This window comes from Diadema antillarum, unplaced genomic scaffold (assembly GCF_040938485.1).
Source record: "Diadema antillarum isolate AM-2024a unplaced genomic scaffold, OU_Dant_1.0 scf00000029, whole genome shotgun sequence".
Classification (NCBI taxonomy): Eukaryota; Metazoa; Echinodermata; class Echinoidea; order Diadematoida; family Diadematidae; genus Diadema; species Diadema antillarum.
In genome coordinates, this window is record NW_027270918.1 from 1831781 (window position 1) to 1856367 (window position 24587).

The 24587-nt window shown below is 41.2% G+C and overlaps 1 protein-coding gene across 1 annotated transcript in view; it reads left to right on the forward strand.

The window, feature by feature from the left end:
- The window catches only part of LOC139738940 (uncharacterized), an 82844-nt gene that overhangs the window by 39593 nt on the left and 18664 nt on the right, over window positions 1–24587 (forward strand). Inside the window, exons 2-3 of the mRNA XM_071649566.1 lie at window positions 3015–4995; window positions 18059–18282. Coding sequence (XP_071505667.1) covers window positions 3015–4995; window positions 18059–18282 — 2205 coding nt within the window. The remainder of the gene's footprint in view (window positions 1–3014; window positions 4996–18058; window positions 18283–24587) is intronic.

Below are 24587 nucleotides of genomic sequence, written 5' to 3' on the forward strand. Positions count from 1 at the left end.
CTACCAATGAACATGAAACCTTTATTGATTACCGTTTGATTCTGTCCGGTAGCATGCCTGCATCTGCATGCTTCATTTCAAGACAACATCATAATGACAAGCTCGTCAATGATCTCATCAATTACCTACCAGGAGATAGTGACACACTGCGTCACACTTCGGCGAACCCTTGCATTTATCCTCTTGTCTGTGTATTTCTATCCTTTGGGTTTATGTCCGGTTTCAATAAGCAACCCAAGGTCTTTTGGACGATTACTGTACTAGGACTTTTCGTAGCTCAGCCGATAAGAGCAGCGTTTGGTCTAGCAGTACAGACGTCTTAGTTTTAATCCCAATTAAATCCCATTTTCTTTGCTCATTCTTCACTTTTGATATTAACATGTTGCCTAGATTCAGAATCTGATCGGCACAATGATAGCTTAATAATAATATGCATGCTTTATGATATTCCTTCACCTTTTAGGTACTGATGCCTTTTTGTTAGACCCACATGCCTTGCTCATGGAATGTCGTGCCAAGTTTTTATTCTTTGCTCAAATAGCCATTGATGCCCCACAGATCTTAAACTGTATGGGACAGTTCCGATGCTCGTGTACATGTACTAGTACTGTGAGGTTCAATCTCTGTAGGCTTACACTGTATGTTAAGAATAGAATATTAAACAATTTTGTCATATATAAGATACATTGTACGGGTGAAAATATTTGCAATATATTATTTGTCTTGGTACACTTCTTCATGAATTTCTGTTAATCAAACTTGTGTCCAGACAGATACATGTCGCATGAATATTTATTCTGCTCAAGCAACAGTAACAGTGGTAATTTTCTTTCCTACAGCCTATGTTTCAGAGGTTGTCAGAATTTTACACTGCTCAAAATATGAATTCTTATTCATTTTATTATCATCATGATTATTAGTATTATTATCATCATCATTGTTATCATTATCAATGCTTGTTTTGTGTGTTGTGTTTATCCTTTTTTTAGCATTGATAATGTCATTGTTGTTTTAACATTGTTTTTCAGTTTTGTGGAAAAACAAACCAATAAACAATAAATCTAGATGTCTGTGGTGAAAATCTGTTCGGTATGCAAGCCAGTAATTGATAGGGTCACTGTTGACATTCTGAAGCTGGCGGGCTCACTTGTGTTGACAAAATATGCTGTGAGTGTTTCTTCCCTTAGGCAAGTCTCAGCACTTTCGATGTAGACTGACCCCTCAACCTCCATGCCATAAGTCAGAAAGTCTTGTGGCAATGTTGGAACCAAGACAAGAAAATGGCCAGAAAAGAGATGAAAGAAATTTTGTATATAAGAAAGGGGAGGGGAGGGGGAGAGAGAGAGAAGTTCTGAAGAAGATGAAGGGATCACAAGCTTGTACACTGTACAGGATCAGTAGTAGCACCTCTTGAGAATCCAAAGGAGTGTTAATGTCAAGTATTGACACCCTTTTGCAGCTAACAATAATAGGGCCATTCTCATTGCAAAAAATCGCGATATGAAAACTCGCGATGTTTTACCTTTGTGTCCACATTGGCTGGTAAACATCGTGAAGTTAGCTCCAATGCCAAAAATCGCGATCTTTCATGACGTACTGAGCATGCCCAGTTTACTCGCTCGATCATTTCCAGCATGATGTTCGGTTCGCGCGAAACTGAAATGTCGCATACAGTACACGTAGAGCTGTATGTAAATGCAGCTCTATGGGGGTAAAGCGGATATGGAAGTCACGTGAGTAATATTGCGATATTTCTGCTGCGTGCGTTCTCATTGCAAAACTCCTTGCGAAGTTTCGCTCGAAGTTAGAAAAATCGCACACCGTATTGCGATTTTTCGGGCGATGGTTTTGCGAGAGTTGCTAGGTAACTTTCACCGTAACTTCGCGATTTTTCTAATATCGCGAGTTTTCACCTGCAATGAGAATGGCCCTATTGTAGGCCTATTCTTTGTACAGCTGTATTTATTCTCATTGATGTGACTGCTTAGACCCCGTTTACAGTGCGGGGCTGGGCCGAGCCGCGGCCGAGCCCAGCCTCAATTGCGAGGCCGGGGCCCCACAATTTTGTCCATTTACACTGCTGGGCTCGCCCGCGCTTTTGATTCAAACCTTTCAATATTTTGTCATAGTGGCGCTCTGCTTGTAAACAAATGCAATTTTGTATCGTCTGGTTTTCAGACCCCTTGCCAATTGAATCCCGTGGCAACGAAGTCGCCGTTCGGGCAAAGGCCTTTGCCGAAGGAAAGAATCCTTTGCAGAACAAAACCACCTTAAGCTATACTAGTTTTCGACGTTGAGGGGGTTAATATCCTGAATAGCGAAAGATACAGGCAGAGGGTTTGGAAGCCAGACTAAAATTGGCCGCGCATTTGGCCCAGTTTGCGTTTACACCAAGAGAAGGCCGGGCTCGGCCGCGGCTTGGCCGCGGCCGAGACCACCTCCAGAGCAAGGCCAAATGCGAGGCCAATTTTGGCCTCGCATTTGGCCTTTTGCGCGTTTACACTGAAGCGGGGCTGGGCACGGCCGCCGCCGAGCCGAGCACTGTAAACGGGGTCTTAGAGTGTTACAGCAAGTAGACTATGCTACAGTATTGTACTGATATCTCACTTCTCCAATGGCAACAATCCAAAGGAAAGATATTTCTCCAAATGACAGTTAATCCACAGCTAATGTTGGATGCCTACTTGGGAGTCATGCTGTTATGGTTTCTGGCTTGCTAATGTTGCAATAAATTCATGAGTGTACAAGTTTCTATGCATGTATACAATGGGCATATTGACAATGCAATGATATTAGTTGAGGTTAAATGAGCATGGACTGAGAGTTAAACAAGTGTGAATTTGAATAGGGAGAATGAAAAAAAAAGCTCATAAAAATGGATGGTGTTCCGAATATGCCGTCTACATGTTGTGATGAGAATATATTCTAGTTGAAATTTGTATCAGAAAGTGTCAGTTCAGTGTACACAGGTCACATCCTCTATCGTTCTATTTATATCATTTCTGAAAATACAGAGCCAAGCCAGGACGGTCTGCCAAAGAATCAGCACTGAACAGAATGTAGAGAATGGTAAATTACGAGCGTCTCCAAAACCGGGAAGTGCAATGCCTACTCAGCAAGGAAGCCCCTCAGGAAAGAAGGGACATTCACCAGTATCCAATGCTTCAATCAGCACTGGCAGCAGCAGTGGCTTGCTGAACCTCAATGTGGACAGAACAATGCACAGTGTCTCACCGGGACGGCACTGCATGTCAGATTCCAAGCTCTCAGTCAGGCCTTCGCGGAACATTCCAGTATCAAACAGTCACAAGAGGAAAATCAACTTGGAGGAAGCAGGGCTGGTGGATGAGCCAATGCTGTCCGCTGAGCCACAGACCAAGAGAAGGAAATCCTGTATTCAGCCTCTGTTCAACTCACACCTCTCCTGTCTACCCCAATCCCAAAAGGCTCTTACAGTGGACTGGAATCAGAATGAGAAAAACTTTGAGAATGACTCGATAGGAAAGAGGAGAGCCAGTTGGTCAGAGACATCGGCCGATAGCTATAAAAGTTTGCACAGTATAGGTAGTCGCAAGGCAGCCAGCAAGGTACCCAGGTACTCAGAACAATCTATAGCGACCGCTTGGAAGGATCTTTCACCTACCAGCCCCAAAGGGCAAAACAACCACAAACAACCACAGAATGTAGAGATGCACATACCGGGCATCCTACCCACCAACACGCAGATTCAAAATGGATGCCTCTCAGGCTCTCCTACCTCAAATGGAGACCACAAGCAGAGACCAAGTTACTCACACAGCATTTCGAATGATTCTGTGTTTGAGGATGGCATGGAAGTGATGGACAGTGAAGACAGGTTTGAGAAAGTGGATAGTGAGGTTGCCTTCAACAGGACATCAGGGTTGAAGAATGGCACCTTGGTGGGACAGGGGAAGGGAAAGGCCGCAACAGGGAGGATGTCTCCAAGGGTTGCGTTGAAGCAGGAAAAGGAACTCGCGAGGAGATCCCCCAGTGTGTCAGTGGAGATTGGCAATGACAACAAGAGGAAGAGAAAGGAATCGGTGTCTGAGAGCGTTGGGAGTGAATCCATTGTGAGCAGTTGCACAGAGGATTCCTTCACGGACGATAGCAGCGTTGTTGGACGTACCTCCCCTGAGGATGGGAAGCCACGGAAGCGGAGAAACAAATATGCGGACATACTTCCTCGCGCCCCTCGCGTGCGGCGAGAAGCCAGCCTGACGGCTGAAACCAAAGTCCATCTCCTGTATGAACGGGACGAAATGGATAAAATGCCTCTGAAGAAGCCAGCTGCCAAGAAACCAAGGATCAGTCAAAGCGAGAATGGGACAGTGCCTAAGGATTTGCCAATTGATCCTCCAAAGGATGGAAACAAGGAGCATTGTGAACCCGCGAATGCAGAGAGTGAACCCAAAGTGAAGTTAGAGGGAACAGTTGAGAAGTGTATTACCAATGGTCATTTCAAAGAGGAGAATGAAATGGTTAAGCCAAAGAAAAGTGCAAGTGGTACTCTGAGTCCCACACCACTAGGTGAAGGAAAGACATGTGCCAAAGATCGTCAAGCTTTATGTGACCGTTGTGGCAAGCCAATACGAGGACAGAAAACAGGCCACTACGCAACGGGCCTCAGCAGTGTCAAAGCTGTACAATCGTCCCTTCAGACAAAGAGCATCAAAGATGATGTGAAAAGAGTGAACTCTGTCCAACCTTCGGCTGACCAGTTGCAGTGCAGCTGTCCAGTGGCGCAGCGGAGCGTCTCGGAGCCTGCGTCCGACAATACCATTGTGGACAAGGTGATCCCTCTCCTTGGCCAGCCAAGGAGGGCCTCTGTCGACGCTGCCGAGTGTGAGAAACTCAATGCCTCGTTGAAAAATGCCTTTCTGATCCGTATGTCAAGACATTCCATTGACGCACCAATTGCCCTTGCCAGCCAACTGGATCTGGAGTTGATTCAACAACTTGGGTTGCTACAACCAGGTAAGCTTGTGGATCTAATACTTCTGTTGTTGTTGGGTTTTTTTTTGTCTTTGTTGTTGTTGTTGAATGAGGAAAGCATGTTTCATTATAGTTTATTGCTATTTCTGTGACTTATGTTATTTTTCCTTATTCAAGAGTGAAGGATGTGTATGATGGCCCCATCCTAAATAATGCTTTAATAATCAAGCTCACTCTCAAATGAGGGCTCTGTCCCCCCCCCCCCCTAAAAAAAAGAGTATTCTGTTTTTATCAGGTGAGATTTATATGGCTATAAGGTTGTGTAAGGTTAAGATCTTACTTTAAAAAATGGGCCTTTTGCATCTGCGAGCAGAAATACATTAGTTGATGCAAGTTTATTCGAGACTTGATAGTCCTGTATGTTTACAAGTGTGCCAGATTAAAGTACTTTTTTGACTGTTCTTCAAATATTGGTAGTTATCATCAGCACTATTTTTTTTTTTTTTCAATTAAGTTCAATCACAATTCGATACAGTCCATAGCCATATACATACTCATACTGGTCCGTAAATCTGCAGGTGAATATTTTCATGGGAGTTTGGATATTCAGGTGGTTTCTACTTACAAAATTATTTTTGTTTTGTATGAATGCCAAAACGCCACATCATATACTGGCAAGCCTGAAGGAAACCATACTCATTGTTATAGGGTAAGTGAATTGTGAGGGCATTAGTCTGTGTGCAGGTTTGATATTTTTGACAAATGCCCTCTTAACAGTTATGCTTTGTTGCTGCTAAATTGCTACAAAATCAACAAAAATGTAATTCCAACAGTGACCTGTACATCAGTATGAAGGTCCAACTCACTCACATGGAAATTGGACATGACAGTTGTCCTCCAACACAGATCTGTTAGGGCTTGTTTTCAGGGTCATCCAGGCCGGAAACTGTGAATTGGTGATGTTGGATGTCATCACAGTGCATTGTGTTGTAGGACCTTTGTGAACTACTCACTCTTTCAAGTACAATGTAACCTAATCAAAACTGAACTACTTCCTTCAAATATGCAGGAGATGAGTAAGAAATATGCCCTTCACAGTTTTCTGATCACATTAGAAAGCTGCTGGGTCACTAAAGCCAGTCCTCTGTTAGAAGTGTGAGCATTCATGCTCCATTTGCTTATTAGATAAATGTTATGACTGTTGATTCAGCTATGACATTGTCAATGGAGCTTGTATACTGTATTCATAGTGTTTGTACATTACCTTTCTTTAGCATTAGAAAAATTATGCATGAATACAAACCACATGTTTAAAAAAAAATCACAAAAACTGTGGCAGGGCAAGGGTACAGTAGGTGAAATAAATTATTGTGTGGGAGATTAAGAATATTCCTTGTGAAAAATACTCTCAGAAGAGGGGTTGCTTTCTTTTTCTATATCTCATAGGAAAAATAAGTAATGTGGATGTGACATTTTTAGTCAAGGTACAGCAATGTTAGACACATTTGATAAAGTCAAGACATCACCAACAGGCAGTCCCTTTTTATCTCACCTGAGCCAAAGGCTCAAGTGAGCTATTGCAATCGCCCTTCGTCCGGCGTCCGTCGTGCGTCGTCCGTCGTCCGTCGTCCGTCGTCCGTCGTCTGTCAACTTTTTACATTTTCATCTTCTTCTTGAAAACCCCAAGACCGATTTTCATCAAACTTGGCAGGTAGCATCCCTAGGGGGTTAGGAACTCAATTTGTTAAAATGGGCACCATGCCCCACCCAGGGGGCCCCCAGGGGGGCCCAAACCCCCCAAAATTAAGGAATCTGTAAAAATCTTCTTCTCTAGAACCAGAAGTGATAGAGCTAAGTTAATACTATGAGTTAGTACATTGATGACTGTAGTTTCAAGTTTGTTCATGGCAGAATCAGGGGTGCCCCCCTTGGGACCCAGGGGAGGGGGGTGGGAAAGGGTTCTAATGGGGCCTAAGTTGTACATTTTCATCTTCTTCTTGAGAACCCCATGACCCATTTTCACCAAACTTGGCAGGTAGCATCCCTAGGGGGTTAGGAACTCAATTTGTTAAAATGGGCACCATGCCCCACCCAGGGGGCCCCCAGGGGGCCCAAACCCCCCAAAATTAAGGAATCCGCAAAAATCTTCTTCTCTAGAACCAGAAGTGTTAGAGCTAAGTTAATACTATGAGTTAGTACATTGATGACTGTAGTTTCAAGTTTGTTCACGGCAGAATCAGGGGTGCCCCCCTTGGGACCCAGGGGAGGGGGTGAGGAGGGGTCCTAATGGGGCCTAAATTGTACATTTTTGTCTTCTTCTTGAGAACCCCATGACCCATTTTCACCAAACTTGGCAGGTAGCATCTCTAGGGGGTTAGGATCTCAATTTGTTAAAATGGGCACCATGCCCCACCCAGGGGGCCCCCAGGGGTCCCAAACCCCCCAAATGAAGGAATCTTTATAAATCTTCTCTAGAATCAGAAGTTAAAGAGCTGAGATAATACTATGAGTGAGTACATTAATGGCTGTAGTTTCAAGTTTGTTCATAGGAGATCCAGGGGTGCCCCTCTTGGGTGGGGGGGGGGGGGTGGTTGGAAGGGTCCAAATGGGGGCCTGAATTGTACATTTTCATCTTCTTCCTGAAAACCTCATGATGGATTTTTGTCAAACTTGGCAGGTAGCATCCCTAGGGGGTCAGGATCTCAATTTATCAAAATGGGCACCATGCCCCACCCAGAGGGCCCCAGGGGGCCCCAATCCTCCCAAATTAAGGAATCTTAAAAAGATTGGGCCTTTATTGTACATTTTCATCTTCTACTTGAGAATGCCTGGTCAAATTTTGGTAGAGCTGTGAATGATTTAGATTAGTGATTGCGTGAAAGGTGAACTTGCGATACTCAGGTGAGCGCTAGACCCGCGGGTCTCTTGTTTTAGTGTTGTTGTTTTTTTTTTCCCCATGAGTCTTCCATGCCCCAAATCCTAGAGCGTAATATTATCACTGCCACTGATGACCTTTGAATGTGTCGTTCAAGCATTTCAAGGGGTCCTACCATCACTTAATATCACTTTGCACTTTCGGCCAAGTACATGTTACCAGCCAATAGAGGGACATGAATTTCAGGGCATTTTAAATGTCGGCCCCTCACAAGTATTTCTCTCTGTGTGTCTGCATCTGTGTGTTTGAAGACTGAAAATTATTTCTTTTTAGAATGGAGAGCAGAATGTAGCCAATTATCTTCTGCTGATGAAGAATTGATGATAAATTGTAGCTATCCTTGTAGTTATTAGACACAGAGATTATGTGCAAAACTCACATTCATGCCGTTATTCTTGAATCCCATGAGTACTTTACTTTCTATTTGTCCCATTTTGACAAGGGTTGTGAGGTACTGTTACACCAGAAATGTTTGCCTGCATTAAACTTTTGAAAATTTAACAAGGAGCCAAGATTCACAATTTAAGTAAGTAAAGTAAGTGAAATCATGTAAAAGGTTAGGTTTTGCTGTACACAATACATTAAAAGCCAGTGGCACTCCATGAAAGTTTCATGCCATGAAAAAGGCCATCGGCTCCAATTCACAAAATTTTCGTGCAGCAAATGTTTCTTATTTTAAAATATGCACATCAAATATTCTTCAAACCCATTAACAATTTTTAATAGCTCTAATATTTTAATTCACAAATTTCCCTAGAACGAGGTGCAGTTATGTTATAGATTGTAACATGGAATAATACAGGTTTTGAGTGATTAATCGTGCAGTGAAAGTCACATCTTTATCCAAGGATTTGGTAGGCCATTTGTAAGTAGAGGGTATCTCAAACATTTTTTGAAGAAATCATACTATAGAAACCTGTACAAGCAAAGTTTGTGGTATAGCAGTGAAAATTCATCGATATATTATCAGAAACTGATCTCTTGAATGATTGTTTTGAAGCAACATATGAAAACTTTTCCTTTGTGTAAAGAGCTTTTGATATGTAATATAAAAGGATTGAAACATTGATTTTTAAGAAAGTTTACAGTATGTTCTCCCAAACAACATTGTTCTTTGATCATAGAAGTATTAGCTGTTTGTTTTTTTCTTGGTAGACTTAGATATGTTTTCAAGAATGCTTTTAAAAAATTAAATACTTGAACATTTTAGATACTTGCACAGTATTGCAAAGTTTTAAAAAAGTCATTTATTCATCATCCTTAAGGTAGAGTCCAAAGAAATAGAGATGTTGCGTGTCTATTGTAGCTTAATGATGTCACTGGTCATTAGTATAAGTTTGTTGGCCTTGCTTGGATCATAGTGTATGTTGCATACTATATTGCAGGATGCCTGGAAATCATCAGTTCTTTCTAAAAGTAAAGGAGGCTCTAAGAGAACTGATTTTGCTGCATTGAAGATTGAGCACAGCAAAAATGAGGACACTATAGATGTCAATGACTCATCTAGTGTGCCATAGTGGGCCTTTACCTTATAAGGGAGCTATGATGTATCTGCTTGACCACTAAAACAACTAAGACAACTAAAATTCATGGTTGGACAAGTACAATGAATATGCACTTGCCTGTTCAAAGTATGGGGGCCTTGCCTACATACCCATTTGGACAAGTGGCAGAAGTGTGTTTTTTCCTTCTTTTCATTTTTGAATGACCCGACCTCTGTGCAGTCATGTTGGTCATGTGACCATTCCATCGTAATTCAGAAGCATGTGTTGTATGCTGTGAAATGCATTGTCTTGAAAATTGCACATCAGTAGTATCTAACGCAGTGTAATTCATCATGAAAAACTCAAATGATTTCAGTGTTAGAGAACAGCTCACTTGCATGTTGGTGTAAATGATGCTGTCTGCTTCCTCTAAGTAGTATTTCCACTCATATGCTGAGCAACTTAAAGATGACTACCAGTATGATAAAGATATTCATTATCAACTTCTCACAGTGGGCGCACAGGAAGTCGGTATGCCAGACAAACTTGTACCGCTGTGTACCTGGTTGTACCAATACCTCCTTGGTTGTACTCAGCTCTGCTACAATGCCCTTCTTTACTCGGCTGTTGCTGGGTGGAAAGATGCTCAAGATCACACCCTGGCATTCACATCTTTTGAAAAGGGGTTGGAGAGATCGGAATACTTCTCACAGATGCTTTGTCGTGGCAAAGAGACATATATGGATGTAATTGTGTGTTTAAAATGTGTTTCATGGTTACATTCATAAATGAGAGCTGTAAAGCTGTTGTATACACGAAGAGTAATCTCTGCTGATTACATAATGCCAGAGACATTGATTGCTACAAAATGTGTCGTTAACTTCACTATGGCCTGTCAGTCAGAAAGACGGCTCTCATAACAAATTCATGCTAAATTTTGCCGTACATGCAAGCACCACATACAGGTAAGAAGAGCAAACTTGGACAGGAGAAGATAATGATCAACCCGATGATAAAGCTCAATGATCCACATGACTATTACTCATCCAGAATCATGTAAAACCCCTATTGCAAACACTTCTAGACCACAATATTTGCTATAACAAAACTGATTTTGGAAATGTGATTGCACAGCTGTGATTCTAATCTGCAAAAAAGCCCCACATGAATTCACACACGCATGCACACAAAGTTGCTTGTGGCACACACTCGAATAAACTCACTGTCTTTATCTTGGCAAACAAAATATGAAAGGCTCATGTCCATTCAAAGGCTATGACCAAATTTTTCCCCCGCATGTCCACAGGCATATTGCACCAAAAGGCCTTCTTGGTTTCTGAGGCACCTTGCGTGAAGCCCCTCAATATAGCACCCTGACATATATGTATCTAGTTTAACACTGCTGCAGGGCTAGGAGTAGGGAGAAGGGAGCAGCACACACCTGTGTGAGCTATTCCCAGACAGACAAGCAGTACCTGCTAATCACAGGCTATTCTTAGCTGCCTACTAAATGTAAGTGTTCGGCTTCTGTGCAGCATGCAGTCAACAGCGGCCAATATGGTGCAGATTAGAGTAAAGGCAGGTCGAATGGTACGGTATGCATACCCCATAATCATACTTTTTTTGTTTGATTGTATCAAAGGAGTTTAATATTGCTTTCCTAAACGTGTGCTGTTTATATCATTTGCACAAGGCTTCTCGTGTTATCAAAACTATCTGCAGCAGTTTGATGATCAGGTATTTCTTACAGCAATAAAGACCACTTCACAATTGCTTGCAAAATATAGGCCTAATTCGTGGTGAAACATCCACAGCACTCCGGAGATGTAGCTCATGTATCAATTCCCATTTCCTGCCTACTTGCGCCTACCACATTTCATTTGCGCTCTGAGTCTGAGCTCTGAGCAGAATGCTTGAAGTCACTCTTCAATGTAGCAAAACAAGTTGATATCACTCCATGCTTACCCCATAACCCAATGATGTCACTGATTTCCTGATATGCAGTGCAAGTGTTCACTTTTCTCATTTTTTTCTCCCCTCCTCTGCCAAATAAAGGAGGGATATTAGCAAAGCACAGAATGCACTGATGTTAACTGGATGGAATGTGTTGTACTGGGTATATGCTCTGATTCCAGCTTCTAATTCTAGATTGTTTTGTTTAAAATTTTTATGTTTTATCCCATTCCATACTGAATTCTAAAATCCCCAGAGATAAAACACAGACCTTCAGACTTGTATGGAACGGGTCAATTGCTGTCAAGTTTCTTGAGTTTTGATAGTGTTGGTCATCAGAATCATAAGGAGATTAAGGCTGCGTTCATGCGAAACTAGAATTGCGTTTCTAAACACGTTTAGTCGCTAAACGTGTTTAGTTGCGTTGCGTTCATGCGATTTTTCCATTTAAACGCGTTTCAAAACGCCGATCTGAAACGCGGAAAAAAGGGCGTTTTGAATCATGATTCTGCCAGAATCACGATCGCAGAAGCCGCATGAACGCAACCGTGATTTCAATCATGATTCTATGACGTCATTGTGCGCTGTGCGCATGCGTGTCTAATGGGGTATCCCACAGCTTCTTGTTCTGTTCGCGCGCTTGTGTACGTCTTATAAATCGTGTGTTTCGGTATCAAACTTGCATTTGTTGGTTTACATCAACGCCACACACCGATTCTATGCTAGTATATAGCTGTTTAATATAATAATACATGTAATTACTCTCCGATTGAGTTGATAATAGTAGTGGCTGCAGCGCTGTGTCTACCAAGGGAAGCAATTGGAGAGACGAAGAATTAAGATTTTTCGATCTGTGGGCAGAGTCTGAATGCCACATCTTATTGATAAGTATTCACCGAAATATAAACGTAAAAGGCCTATAATAAACTGACTGATCAGTTGGCATAAGGTGGTCTGGCTCGAGTTGCAGAGACAAGGTCAAACTGCGCAGTATGCTGCACAATGGTAAGAATGAGCAGAGCCAGAATCAGCGTCGCGAAGGTCCGCATGAACGCTCTTCCGCTGAGACCGTGATTTGAAACGCCGTTTTGAATCATGATTCATGTTTGTGATTCTGGCTACGAAATTCGCATGAACGCGGCCTAAAAAGTGCATGTTATACATGGTTTTATACCATGACAGTGTCTGCTTAAATCAGAAGTCTATGAAGATGTAATCTTTATAACTGCCTGAGATGCTGTAATTTAATTATTATCAGGATCTACTTTATAGAGATGGTACAGTTTCAGTTGAGATGGGGCTAACAGGTTTCCAATGTTTTTTGGGGATTTTTTTTTATTTTTTTTTTATAGATAATGAGAAACCTCTTTAGAAATATGAAAGAGCACATAATTCTAAGAGAAATTCAAAGGTTATTTGATGAAAATTGGTTTTGAATCGGCCGAGATATCTGAAACAAAGCAATCCTAATAAAAGGTGGAACCCACCTTTTATTAGAATCGCTTTGTTTTTCTCTGTTTTTGGATATCTCAGCCATTTCAAAACTGATTTTGATCAAATGAACTTTGAATTCCTCTAGAATTTTATGCTCTTTAACATTTCATAAAGTGGTTTCTAAGTATCTTGCAAAAAGGTTGAATCCTCACCTCAACCAATAGTTAAGTATACCATCCCTTTAACCCTTTCTATACTTTTTTTATTGATTGCCGCATATGTCGTCAAACTAATTGCAATTGAATAGAGATTACCTAATTCCCCTCATCCATATTGTGTCAACATTGATTTCCTGTTGGACTCAGGCACATTGCTACTCCGGAGTTCCATTTTCATTTTCACTTTTCTCGCATGATAAAAGAGCACTTGACTTGCCTATTTCAGAAAACAGGAGGAATGATATTATCTCAACATACGTCAGTAACAAGTTGAGGGAATGCATTCTTTAAAAAAAAAAAAGAAATTTTGTAGAATTCTCTTTAGGCCTATATTTTCTTTATATTGTTTTGTGCATACTTAACGTCACGAACTGTAACATATTCTTCTTATCCAGTGATTGCGACACTGAAACTTCAAAAATTCATAATTTTTAGACAGATTGTCCAGTTTTCCTCGAACTTTCTCGCTCTAATAATATCTAGACTGCATTTACTCAATCCACGCACATATATTAAGGTGAATTTGTCCTTTAAGATTTCATTGTCAATCATTTTGTGTTCTGAGAGATTTTCTGATCAGAGATATCCTCTTTTGTTTGTGTGTGTCTGTCTCACAATTTCAGCTTTTTATGTCAAGTAGGCCATCAATCAACCATTGTTTGTTTAACACCTGGAGTACCCTTTGGTATATAAATGCTTGCCATCGAATAGATTGTTGTCATAAAGCCATAAATGCTGTGTAGACTCAGTTACGACATTTGCTCAGCGCAACGTGGTGAGAAACAATGCACTCTTCATAATTAGGATACCTGTGTCCCACTGTAAAAACACCTCCATCCTGAGTATCCGTTGATACCTAACCACTCTGCCAGACAGACTCGAACATTTGCTCTATCAGGGTCCCTGCAGCCTGTACCACTCTGGCCTACCTGCCGCACTGTGTACAGAGAGTATTGTGAAGAAATTTGCGGCAGTGCAGGAGGCGCTGACAAATGTCGGGGGTCAACACGCTCCCCAAGTGTTAAATCAGCACAAAACGTCGTCTCTAGGGGGATTCAATTCAAGTGCAAATAGGCACGGGGTAAAAGCCGGGCTGGGCAGTGATACCCAGGCGTGCGTGCGTATGTGTGTATGTGTGTGGGTGTGTATTTGTGCTAGTGGATGTAAGTAGTTAGTCAGGGTATGTGATGTATGAATGCATACTCCACATGGCGAGGGAAATGCCGGGTTGAATGATTGGAGTCTTATTATTTAAAGGGTGAGGTCAGGATCAATTTTTCAAGAGGGATTATTCCAGTTGAGGGGAGAAGAGAATGGCGATGTGGTGTCGTGGCATTTACTTACCAAGAAGGAGGATGAAGGATACAGTTAAGTAATGGATTGTAGGCAGAAAGTGGAAGATATTGGCTGATCCAGGAACCTATGATAAGAGTTGAAAAATGAGCACAAACTGAATTGTGGCAAGGGAAATATTTTCTCATCATCCTCCCCTCCCCCTCCCCCCCCCCCACCCTTCACAAAAACTATTTACATGATGACTAGCCCTGCCAGTGATTTATGATTATGGCTATTGCATATCAAGGTGTTCGCACAAGAGACAAGATAATAATATTGAACAACATTGTGGTTCTATACAGATGAGCATAAATGCCTGAAATGAACACTAATTGCTATACCATTGTGAGGATGTTTCCCACTTCTCTCTCCTTTTTTCACCTTCTTTCAATCTTTCCTTTTTTATCATCTTTTTTACTTCAAACTGTATTCAAGACTGAACTTTACATTTCTTTTGTGCTTGATGATTTGCGTCTTTCTTTGATGATGCAGTATCGATAAATGCCAGAGTTGATCAGTGTAGCTGACCTGTGGAAGACTTTCATGTGATGGTCATTCTCAAGGTACTCAACAGCGAAAAACCTTGATTTTTCACACATTATGGACTTTTGCTCAGATCTGCTTGCAACTGAGAAACCAACCCCAAAGTGCGTTCTTAAAAAATCTGGTCTATTTCCGTTTTCTTACATCATATGTAAATGCTCAACAGTGGCGATTATTTCTGTTTCGGGTCAATGTGACAATCAGGCACCTACTGGATACACTGTAGCCTCACTATGAAGCAGTGAGGATGTCAAACAAGCACATTCTTCACAAGAAAAGACCTGAAAGCAGCAGTAGGCAGCGGTTTTAGTTGTATGACTGTCGCATTACTCTTGTAGTAAACTCATTATATGAGCTATTTTCTGAATGACTCCACTCAAGAAATAGTTGATAATATTTTCAAAAACTGATCAGAATAGAAAAGTAATTTCATTCGTACTGATTATCTCAGCTGTTGGTCTTTTCATTATTTCAAAGCACATTACAGAGCATTACTGCATATGCTGTTATTTTTGCGTACAGATGTTTTCGAGAATGAGGGGGTCATGGATATTTTCGCAAGATGATTTGTTTCGATTTTGACATTTAGGCTATCTAAAGTGCACTATTAAATGCCTGTCAGTTCAAGGTATTTTGGCAAAAAGTAAACCCACATGAAAATAATATACAGTATGCAAAAAAAAATACAATCATGTCAAAAAATGGGCATTTCCAGGGATGGAGTCATATTACCCTAATATTAATCTGATACAATTTGATAAATCTCAATGTCATTATTCCACATTCTTTTTTACTTACCTCAGGTCTGCATTGATACTGGTTTGTCACATATGTGTATGTCCCCTATTATTATTATTTTTTTTTTAATGGGTAGAATCTCTATGAATAAAATTAGTCATTGGGTAGTCCATACAGCATTGACACTATAAAGCGCAAGCAAGAAAGTGGTAAAAACTGAGCAGAATCAGATAAATATATTGGATCATTTGATTGTCAATTGTTCAGCTAGAGTGAGATCTCATCATAACCTATATACTATAGCCATCATGATTGTTATTGTAATTGCTATACATAGTCAAGGTGACACTTCTGTGTTATTAAAACGAGTAATACAAATGACCACAGATGTGTACCTTGGATTTGGCAATCAACCGCAGTAAAATAGCGCACTGTTTACTCAAATTTCTAAATAATAATGATAATATTTGTACATAATAGCAAGCTATTCGATTGGGAAATTTTCCCCAAAAGACTTGATCTACAATTTAGTTGGTGAAATATGCACTAATTCATGAATTAGCGTGCTATTTGGGTTGCGTCTTCATCAGCCTGAAATTTTCTCAATCCCATACTTCTGATTGAATCGTGCTTGAGCCCACACTCAGAAACTGCTATCTGGCTGCACGGAACTCTTTGTAGAGTTCTGTGGCTGAGTGCGTAAGCCGAGTAATGATGCAAAGGATGCCTGCATCAACTTTGGGCTGATTTCCCAAACAGGGAAGCTGATGAAGATGCACATTCGTAATATTGGGCTGTTTTCCTAAACCGCAAAATAGCCTGCTAGTTCAAACTTGAGTCTGATGAAAGGCATGCCCATAGATATCATTCCCCATTTGCCTGTATCATTCCCCATGGATTGCTATATTGAGCCAGCAAAAGACCAAGTCAATGGTAGTACTTGAGAGACAAGATTTTTACTTTTACACCCACAATCTCTTGTATGATGAGTCAGGATTTGCATGCAGGTTGGATGGAGGTTTTTGGGAAAGACTAGCTTGTACTTCATTTCGTTGGTAGAATATGGTCAGAAAAAAAATGCTTGCCTGTGCAACAAATTGATTGTATATCTCAATTGAATTGATTTTTTTTTCAACAAATCATGACTCCCATATACTGGAAATGGTGTTACTTTCTGACATTAGAGTTGGGATTAAAACTTCAAAAAGAGAGAGAGAGAGAGAGAGAAGAGAGAGAGGGAGAGAGAGAGGGGTAGAAAGAGAGGGGGCAAGGAGAAGGGAGAAATATAGGGAAATATGGAGAAAGATACATGTCTGTAGACAGACAGACCGACGGACAGACAGAGTGAGCGAGTGCTGTCTGAGAGAAAAAAAAAATTGTAGGGCTTCTTCACAAAGAATATGTTTGCTTCCCTGCACTCTGTCCAAATTGATGAGGGAAGAAGTGTTTTCAGACCTTTAGGCTAGAGGCAGAAATTGCCAAGTGACACAGGAAGATTGTAGACCTAACAACTCGCATCCAATTTCCTGAACAAATCATTATTTTCCAACCTCGAGCTTCCATGTGCGCAGTCTTCGCTGCCTACCTCGTGTTGGAATCACGCCGCTCACCGGTAATACCCGTCAGAGGAAGATCTCTTGGCCATTTAGAATACCCCGTCGGTGAATTGCCCCGCTACATGGATATCTTTCCCCATCACATCCTCCGCCATTTGTGTTTTATTGAAGGTGACAAGACCAAAGAGCAGAGTAATTGTTTTCCTGGGCACCATAGACCCTATATAGAGCCAGGGAAAAAGACACCTGTTTTACTTTTTAAAAAGAGCAGGAAATGCGTGTTTCACCCTCTCCCTTTGTGGTTCGTTCTCTCATGGTAAATTTCTTTTCAACTCAGCAAGAGCAGTTGTAAGATTTAGTTATTCCCTCAGAAAAGAATTGCATCTGCATGCTTTTGTTACACTTTGAACAGGACATACCCTGTGCATGTTCCCCCCCCCCCCCCCCCCCGTCTTTTGAGAATACATTATGTATGCCCATTCAAGATCAAAAGTAGATGTAGAGTTAATGCATACAATCACAGTATTGTTTGCCATTGATAGACATTGAATTATTTCATAATCACAATGTGCATGTCAACACGCAGCATATAAAACTTTATTCATTCTGTTCTCTCTTCCAAGTTTTCCTATATTCTCAAGCATTGTCTGGATATAACAGTCATATACACTAAAGCAGTATCAATGTGTGATTCAGTTCAGTTCTGTTCAGTTCAGCTCAGTTCAAATTTATCATTACCATTTACCATTTGATTACCATTAAATGGAGAAACATAAAACTCATGGGATTTATATACACGAGTCAGCTTATTATAGCTGAGTAGGTAGAATCAACCATCAAACACGATGTTGAAGTTTTCTAAATGAATGAATGAGTAAATGAATATATTCCTATCTATGTTGATCACAGGTAATCTACCATCTAACGGTGCAACCCCCAATGGGCGAGGCCTCATCAGTAGCATCCCGCCTGCCAACGGAGGCAACAGCACAGTAACAGAGTCTGTGACAACCAAGTCCAAGACAGTACGAAAGGTGGTCACGAGGCCCAACCTGAAGCCCTTCCAGCGCCGGAAGGCTACCAATGGTTGGAGGGGAGAGGGCGAACCCACCCAGAAACCAGTCATCATCAACGTAAGGGAGAAATCCTGTCTAGCCCAATATCATTTTCAACTAAATGTTCACAAAACCAATTGACACTCCTCTGTCTATGCTTATGGAATACCACCTGTTTTTTTCACCATTTTCTTTTTAGAATACAAAATTTAGAATAAAAACTTGAAAGCATAATCATGATTTTAGTTTATATCATGAAAACAAAATGATCTTGCTCCTAAACACAAACAAAGATTCTGAAACACAAACAAAGATTTTAATTCTGTTTCAAATAGGAAAAGTCAGTAGTTCAAGGCAACATTAACTTCCTCATTGATCTTCAGATGGCTTTCTGTAATTTTGGAATAATTTGTTCAGTAAATCACAAAGAGCAGGGCTATTTTTGGCCGATGTTAACATTGCAATGTAAATTTTTTCAGTTGAATGGCAATTGAAGCACTTCTGGCTTCTTTTTGTGTGTGTGTGTGGGGAGGGGGGGGAGATAATTAAAACTAAATATTAATTAAAATCTGTCAGTATGAATTCTCTATGTAACTAACCACATTGTTGTATTGATGGTACCTGGATTGTTGATAATGGTGGGTGCAAGAATTATTTCATTTTTAGCTCACCTGAGCCAAAGGCTCAAGTGAGCTATTGCGATCGCCCTTCGTCCGGCGTCCGTCGTGCGTCGTGCGTCGTGCGTCGTCCGTCGTGCGTCGTGCGTAAACTTTTTACATTTTCATCTTCTTCTTGAAAACCCCAAGACCGATTTTCATCAAACTTGGCAGGTAGCATCCCTAGGGGGTTAGGAACTCAATTTGTTAAAATGGGCACCATGCCCCACCCAGGGGGCCCCCAGGGGGCCCAAACCCCCCAAAATTAAGGAATCTGTAAAAATCTTCTTCTCTAGAACCAGAAGTGATAGAGCTAAGTTAATACTATGAGTTAGTACATTGATGACTGTAGTTTCAAGTTTGTTCATGGCAAAATCAGGGGTGCCCCCCTTGGGACCCAGGGGAGGGGGGTGGGGAAGGGTTCTAATGGGGCCTAAATTGTACATTTTCATCGTCTTCTTGAGAACCCCATGACCCATTTTCATCAAACTTGGTAGGTAGCATCCCTAGGGGGTTAGGAAATCAATTTGTGAAAATGGGCACCATGCCCCACCCAGGGGGCCCCCAGGGGGCCCAAACCCCCCAAAATTAAGGAATATCTGCAAAAATCTTCTTCTCTAGAACCAGAAGTGATAGAGCTAAGTTAATACTATGAGTTAGTACATTGATGACTGTAGTTTCAAGTTTGTTCATGGCAGAATCAGGGGTGCCCCCCTTGGGACCCAGGGGAGGGGGTGAGGAGGGGTCCTAATGGGGCCTAAATTGTACATTTTTATCTTCTTCTTGAGAACCCCATGACCTATTTTCACCAAACTTGGCAGGTAGCATCCCTAGGGGGTTAGGATCTCAATTTGTTAAAATGGGCACCATGCCCCACCCAGGGGGCCCCCAGGGGTCCCAAATCCCCCAAATGAAGGAATCTTTATAAATCTTCTCTAGAATCAGAAGTTATATATAGAGCTGAGATAATACTATGAGTGAGTACATTAATGACTGTAGTTTCAAGTTTGTTCATAGGAGATCCAGGGGTGCCCCTCTTGGGTAGGGGGGGGGGTGGTGGTTGGAAGGGTCCAAATGGGGGCCTGAATTGTACATTTTCATCTTCTTCCTGAAAACCTCATGATGGATTTTTGTCAAACTTGGCAGGTAGCATCCCTAGGGGGTCAGGATCTCAATTTATCAAAATGGGCACCATGCCCCACCCAGAGGGCCCCAGGGGGCCCCAATCCCCCCAAATTAAGGAATCTTAAAAAAATTGGGCCCTTATTGTACATTTTCATCTTCTACTTGAGAATGCCTGGTCAAATTTTGGTAGAGCTGTGAATAATTTAGATTAGTGACTGCGTGAAAGGTGAACTTGCGATACTCAGGTGAGCGCTAGACCCGCGGGTCTCTTGTCTCTGTAGTGTGGATGTGATAGTATGTTTGAAATGTGTCATTTCCAAGAGACCACAAAACAAGTAGATGAATGAAACTTTTTTTCTCTCAACCCAATGGAAATATAACATACAAAATTTACTTCCTGAATTAAAAATTGATTAAACTAAAAATTTAGAAATTACAGTTGTTGTTATCCATCACAGTGAAATTTTGAATTTAGTTACATCGTCACTACTTAGTTACAAAGGATTGTGTCCTGTACTTATCAGTGAAAAAAGAAAGAAAGAATGTGACAATTGTGTGATTTTTTAAAAAAGTTTTCTATTATCACTGTCAGATAAAGACAGATTTTAATTGTCACGTAAGATCAACTGAAAGATTGGAACATTATTAGACTGAAAAGGGGAGTGAGCAAATATCTTCAAGTGCTTCTTTGCCTATGCCAGATGATAATATGATGATGATATGAATGACTGCTTCTCAAGTGATTTCATATTCCGATCCTATTTGTGGTTATCATGGTTACAGTTTTGAGTGACGTTTTTAATCTGGGTTAGTCATACCGGCTACGGCAGTCGACAAATTAAAGCAGAAATTAGTTCATCGCATGAGCAAAGTTGGTCATTGGTGGTGAAGTTTTAATTTGAATTGGAATCTTGCAGAGCACTTGTTTGATGTGCATCTCTATGACTAGATTTAGTGACTGGGAAATGACATAAGGTTGGATCAATCTGCCCTTGTGAAGCTAACAGAGATTCTGCTTTATCAACAGCAGCAATCAAAGAACAAACCTAGCAATGAAAGGTACATAACTTGTAATATCCTGTCATGTCACCTCAGCACAGATAACAATTAATCACAAACTTTTATATCTTTCTCACTTTCTTTCTGCCTTTCTCTCTTTTTTGTCCTATCTCTTCATATACATCATATAGGGCTATAGCCAGGGACAGATAGAAAATAAAAGATAGAAAGATAGAAAAAAGTGAGAGAGATATAGAAGTTTGTGAGTCATATTTTTATACTTTATATTCATATCTCAATACATATATTGTGAAAGGTATCTATGGTACACAAAATATGATATCATGTACAATTATGAAATATGACATGAACATGTTAACACCTGTAGGTAATGGATCTATCTGTAGCTATACGAGGATGTCAGGAAAATGAAGATGCACAAGACAGTCTTCTATCATAAAAATCATTAGTATTATCAATGAGATATCAAGCTATGATGACATAAATATTCTTCCCTGGCAGGACATTTAGTACCAACAATGGTAAAAAGGTTTGCATTCATTTCAAATACAAATGGTTATTCCTGGTGCTTTATTCAAAATCCATCCTTCTTTTTTCCCCCTTTAGACACAAAGTTGGAAGGCACAAGTTTGCTGTATTTGATTATTTTTCTTTTTTTTTTTCTCATCCAGTCTTTAGCAAATATGTTTATTGATTGCAAATGAGGCTTATCAAATTGATTTGCCCGCAGTCAGCCACCTTAGGCAGTGAGCAATGCTTTCTAAACAAAGATCTGACAAAGATTTAGAAAGAAAAGAAAAATCCCTCACCTCTGCAGCTCATCCATTTGAGAGGCATTTTGTTTACATTGGACCCTCATCTCCCAATTGCAACATGCTTTGTGCACACAGTCCAAAAACAGGATGGACTGTTCTTCTGCAAAAACAGAGGCTCCGTTTATTTAGTTCCAATGATGTCCCTATACATGCAATTATTAAAACTACAGTGCTTTGTACTTACCTTCCCTCCTTCTCCCTCTCAAAAAATATATAGAATATATGTACAATACTTTTTTTGGGGGGGGGGAGGAGGGGGTATATATGGGAGAAAGGAAATGCATTGAGACACCATGTGTGGTTCCGCACAAACAAGAATCCATGATTATCATATTTCATTTCTGGCTATGCCGGTAAAAGTACCTAGCAAACATGGAAGCTTAGAAGAAGAGTGGTGGTACAAAGTCACCGTGGCAGCCAGCCACATCAGGCTGTCACTCCCGATGTGCCAAACGATAAGTTGAAGGTAAATAACTCGGTGAGCAGTAGCGTCGCCCTTTCTGCCTTCACTCTCTCGGCTTGGCCCCTCTAATGCATCTGTTGGCTCTGTGAATGGTGGGAAGGGGTGTGGGATGGGATAGGGTTTGGGTAGGGATTGAGGCTGGGGTACAGTAAGGTAACGTGTAAGGTAGTGGCAGAGCTTTGGGTAAGGGTTTGGATAGTGGAGGTTCAGCATTGGGATGGAATTAGTGGTAAGGGAAGGGGTTGGGGTAGAGGTTAGGATGGGGTAGCGGTTGGGATAGTGGTAGGGATTAGAATATAGGTGGAGCTAGAATATTTGAAGGGGTTTGCTTAGTGGTATTGGTAGGATTTGAGTAGTGGTCATACCCCCCTTCTACATAGCTCTTTGCTTATTGGTAACTGTATAGAAGTATAGTGTTTTTCTTCCAGTCACCCACTGATGTGTATTGTATCATAATCCAGTGAATCCAATTTGTTTTGGTCAGCTATCAGATCCATGTCCAACATGTCGGGCATGATCCAATGAAGCAAGATTGTACAATGAAGGAACTAAGCTCAGACCTTGGTTCGCCACCGGACACTATTTATGGTTGCACGTCGAGTCAGTGTCGAGTTAAGGTCAGTCAGTCCAGTCCACTGTGTGTCAGATTTGTGTTGTGCGGCTACTAGACATGTCCAGCTGACATCCGATGAGTCTGTTGAGTGTCCAATGATTAATAGTCATCAGATGCTACTCATCCACATGGCTCAAGAAACTTTAGGGATAAACTTGCAGATGGCTTCTTGACCAACCCTGACAGTGATAGGCACCTCTTGTAGTTGCAAGGTGCCTTGCAGTGCAGGCCAGCTTGAGTCCAGGTTCTATGACTCCTCTGGCATTGGTATCACCCTGGATGAGCCCTGGTGGGTGTATCTGGAGCCATTCATCAAAAGAATTTGGCTTAACTTGAGAAATTGAAGAATGACTCTTCCATCTTCAGTTCATTTTATAAGTTTGGTGTAGTGCCCATACAACAGCCTTCTGTCTGCATGCAGCCATGGCCAAACCCCTTTAGTGACAAACTTCTCTGCCTCTTCCTCAGTCTCTGTCTAGAATAACCTCATGTGCCATTGCTTTTTGTTGTGTAACTCGTTGCTGTAGCATGAAAACACAGTCCAAGGCTGCAGCATCGCAAGGAAGTTGATCCATGGCTAGTCAGGAGGTGTACTTTTTTGGCAGTCCATTTGACCTGCTTTTAATACATGATTTCAGATTCTGAAGTATCTTGTCAGTGTCCGCTTACCCTCTGATTACTTACCAATTACCACAGTAGTCGGACTGGTGTCTGTCGTTTGTCAACAGTGTAGGGTTAGTGTCAGATCAGTCTCAAATTACCCTCCGGCCACAATCAGATGGATCAGATTCTGCCGATGAAAACAACTGACAGATGTCGAGCAGCCACCAGCCTTTCATCTGATTCCCCCAATCAATTTCCAATCTTCATAGGCTTTGCTAGAAAACAGGGCCCCCAAAATAGTTTACTGGCTCAGATTTGATAGAACGTCATATATCGCCACACTTAAATTCCTACATTTTGAGGATCAGATGAGCCTCTGATGGTCAGTGGAGGGGGCATAAGGTAGGGGTTCAGGTTGGAATCGGGGTTGGGACATCAGTAGGGGGTGAGATAAAGGTAGAGTTTGGATAGTGATGGGGTTTGGATGAGGGTGGGGATAGGGGTTGGGGTTAGGGTAAGGGTATAGGTCTGGTATTGGGTAGGAGCTGGCGTACGGATTAGGATAGTGTTTTAGGAATGATTGGGGGAGGGATAAGGGTTCAGGTAGCGAGAGGGATAGGGTGTAGGGGAAGGGCATAGAATATGAGGAAATGCTACCCAGCCCATACTCCAAATTCATAAAACATAATGTCCAGTATGCTGTGGTTGCAACCAGAAGCAATGGCTGAAAGGAAGTACTCCTTATCCTGACTCTAAAATTGCTAAACAGCTCACTGTTAATTCTTTCTCCAACTCCCTCATAAAGTAAAGATCAAACTTATAAACTGGTAAGTTCTCATTTAATCTTTCTATTATACCTCATGGGCAATAGTTTCAAGGAATGAGCATAAGATTACTGTATACGCCGAATATTTGGCGAGGTTTTTATTTTCGCGAATTTCGCGGGTCAGGTTCTATTCTTAAAATTAAAGACACGCGAAAATATTGACTCTGATCCCGATGTGAATGTGACGTACACGTGTACACTTCTCCGTTCAGTACAGGACTCCACAATCGCGAACTTAACCATCCACAAAATCGTTGCTATT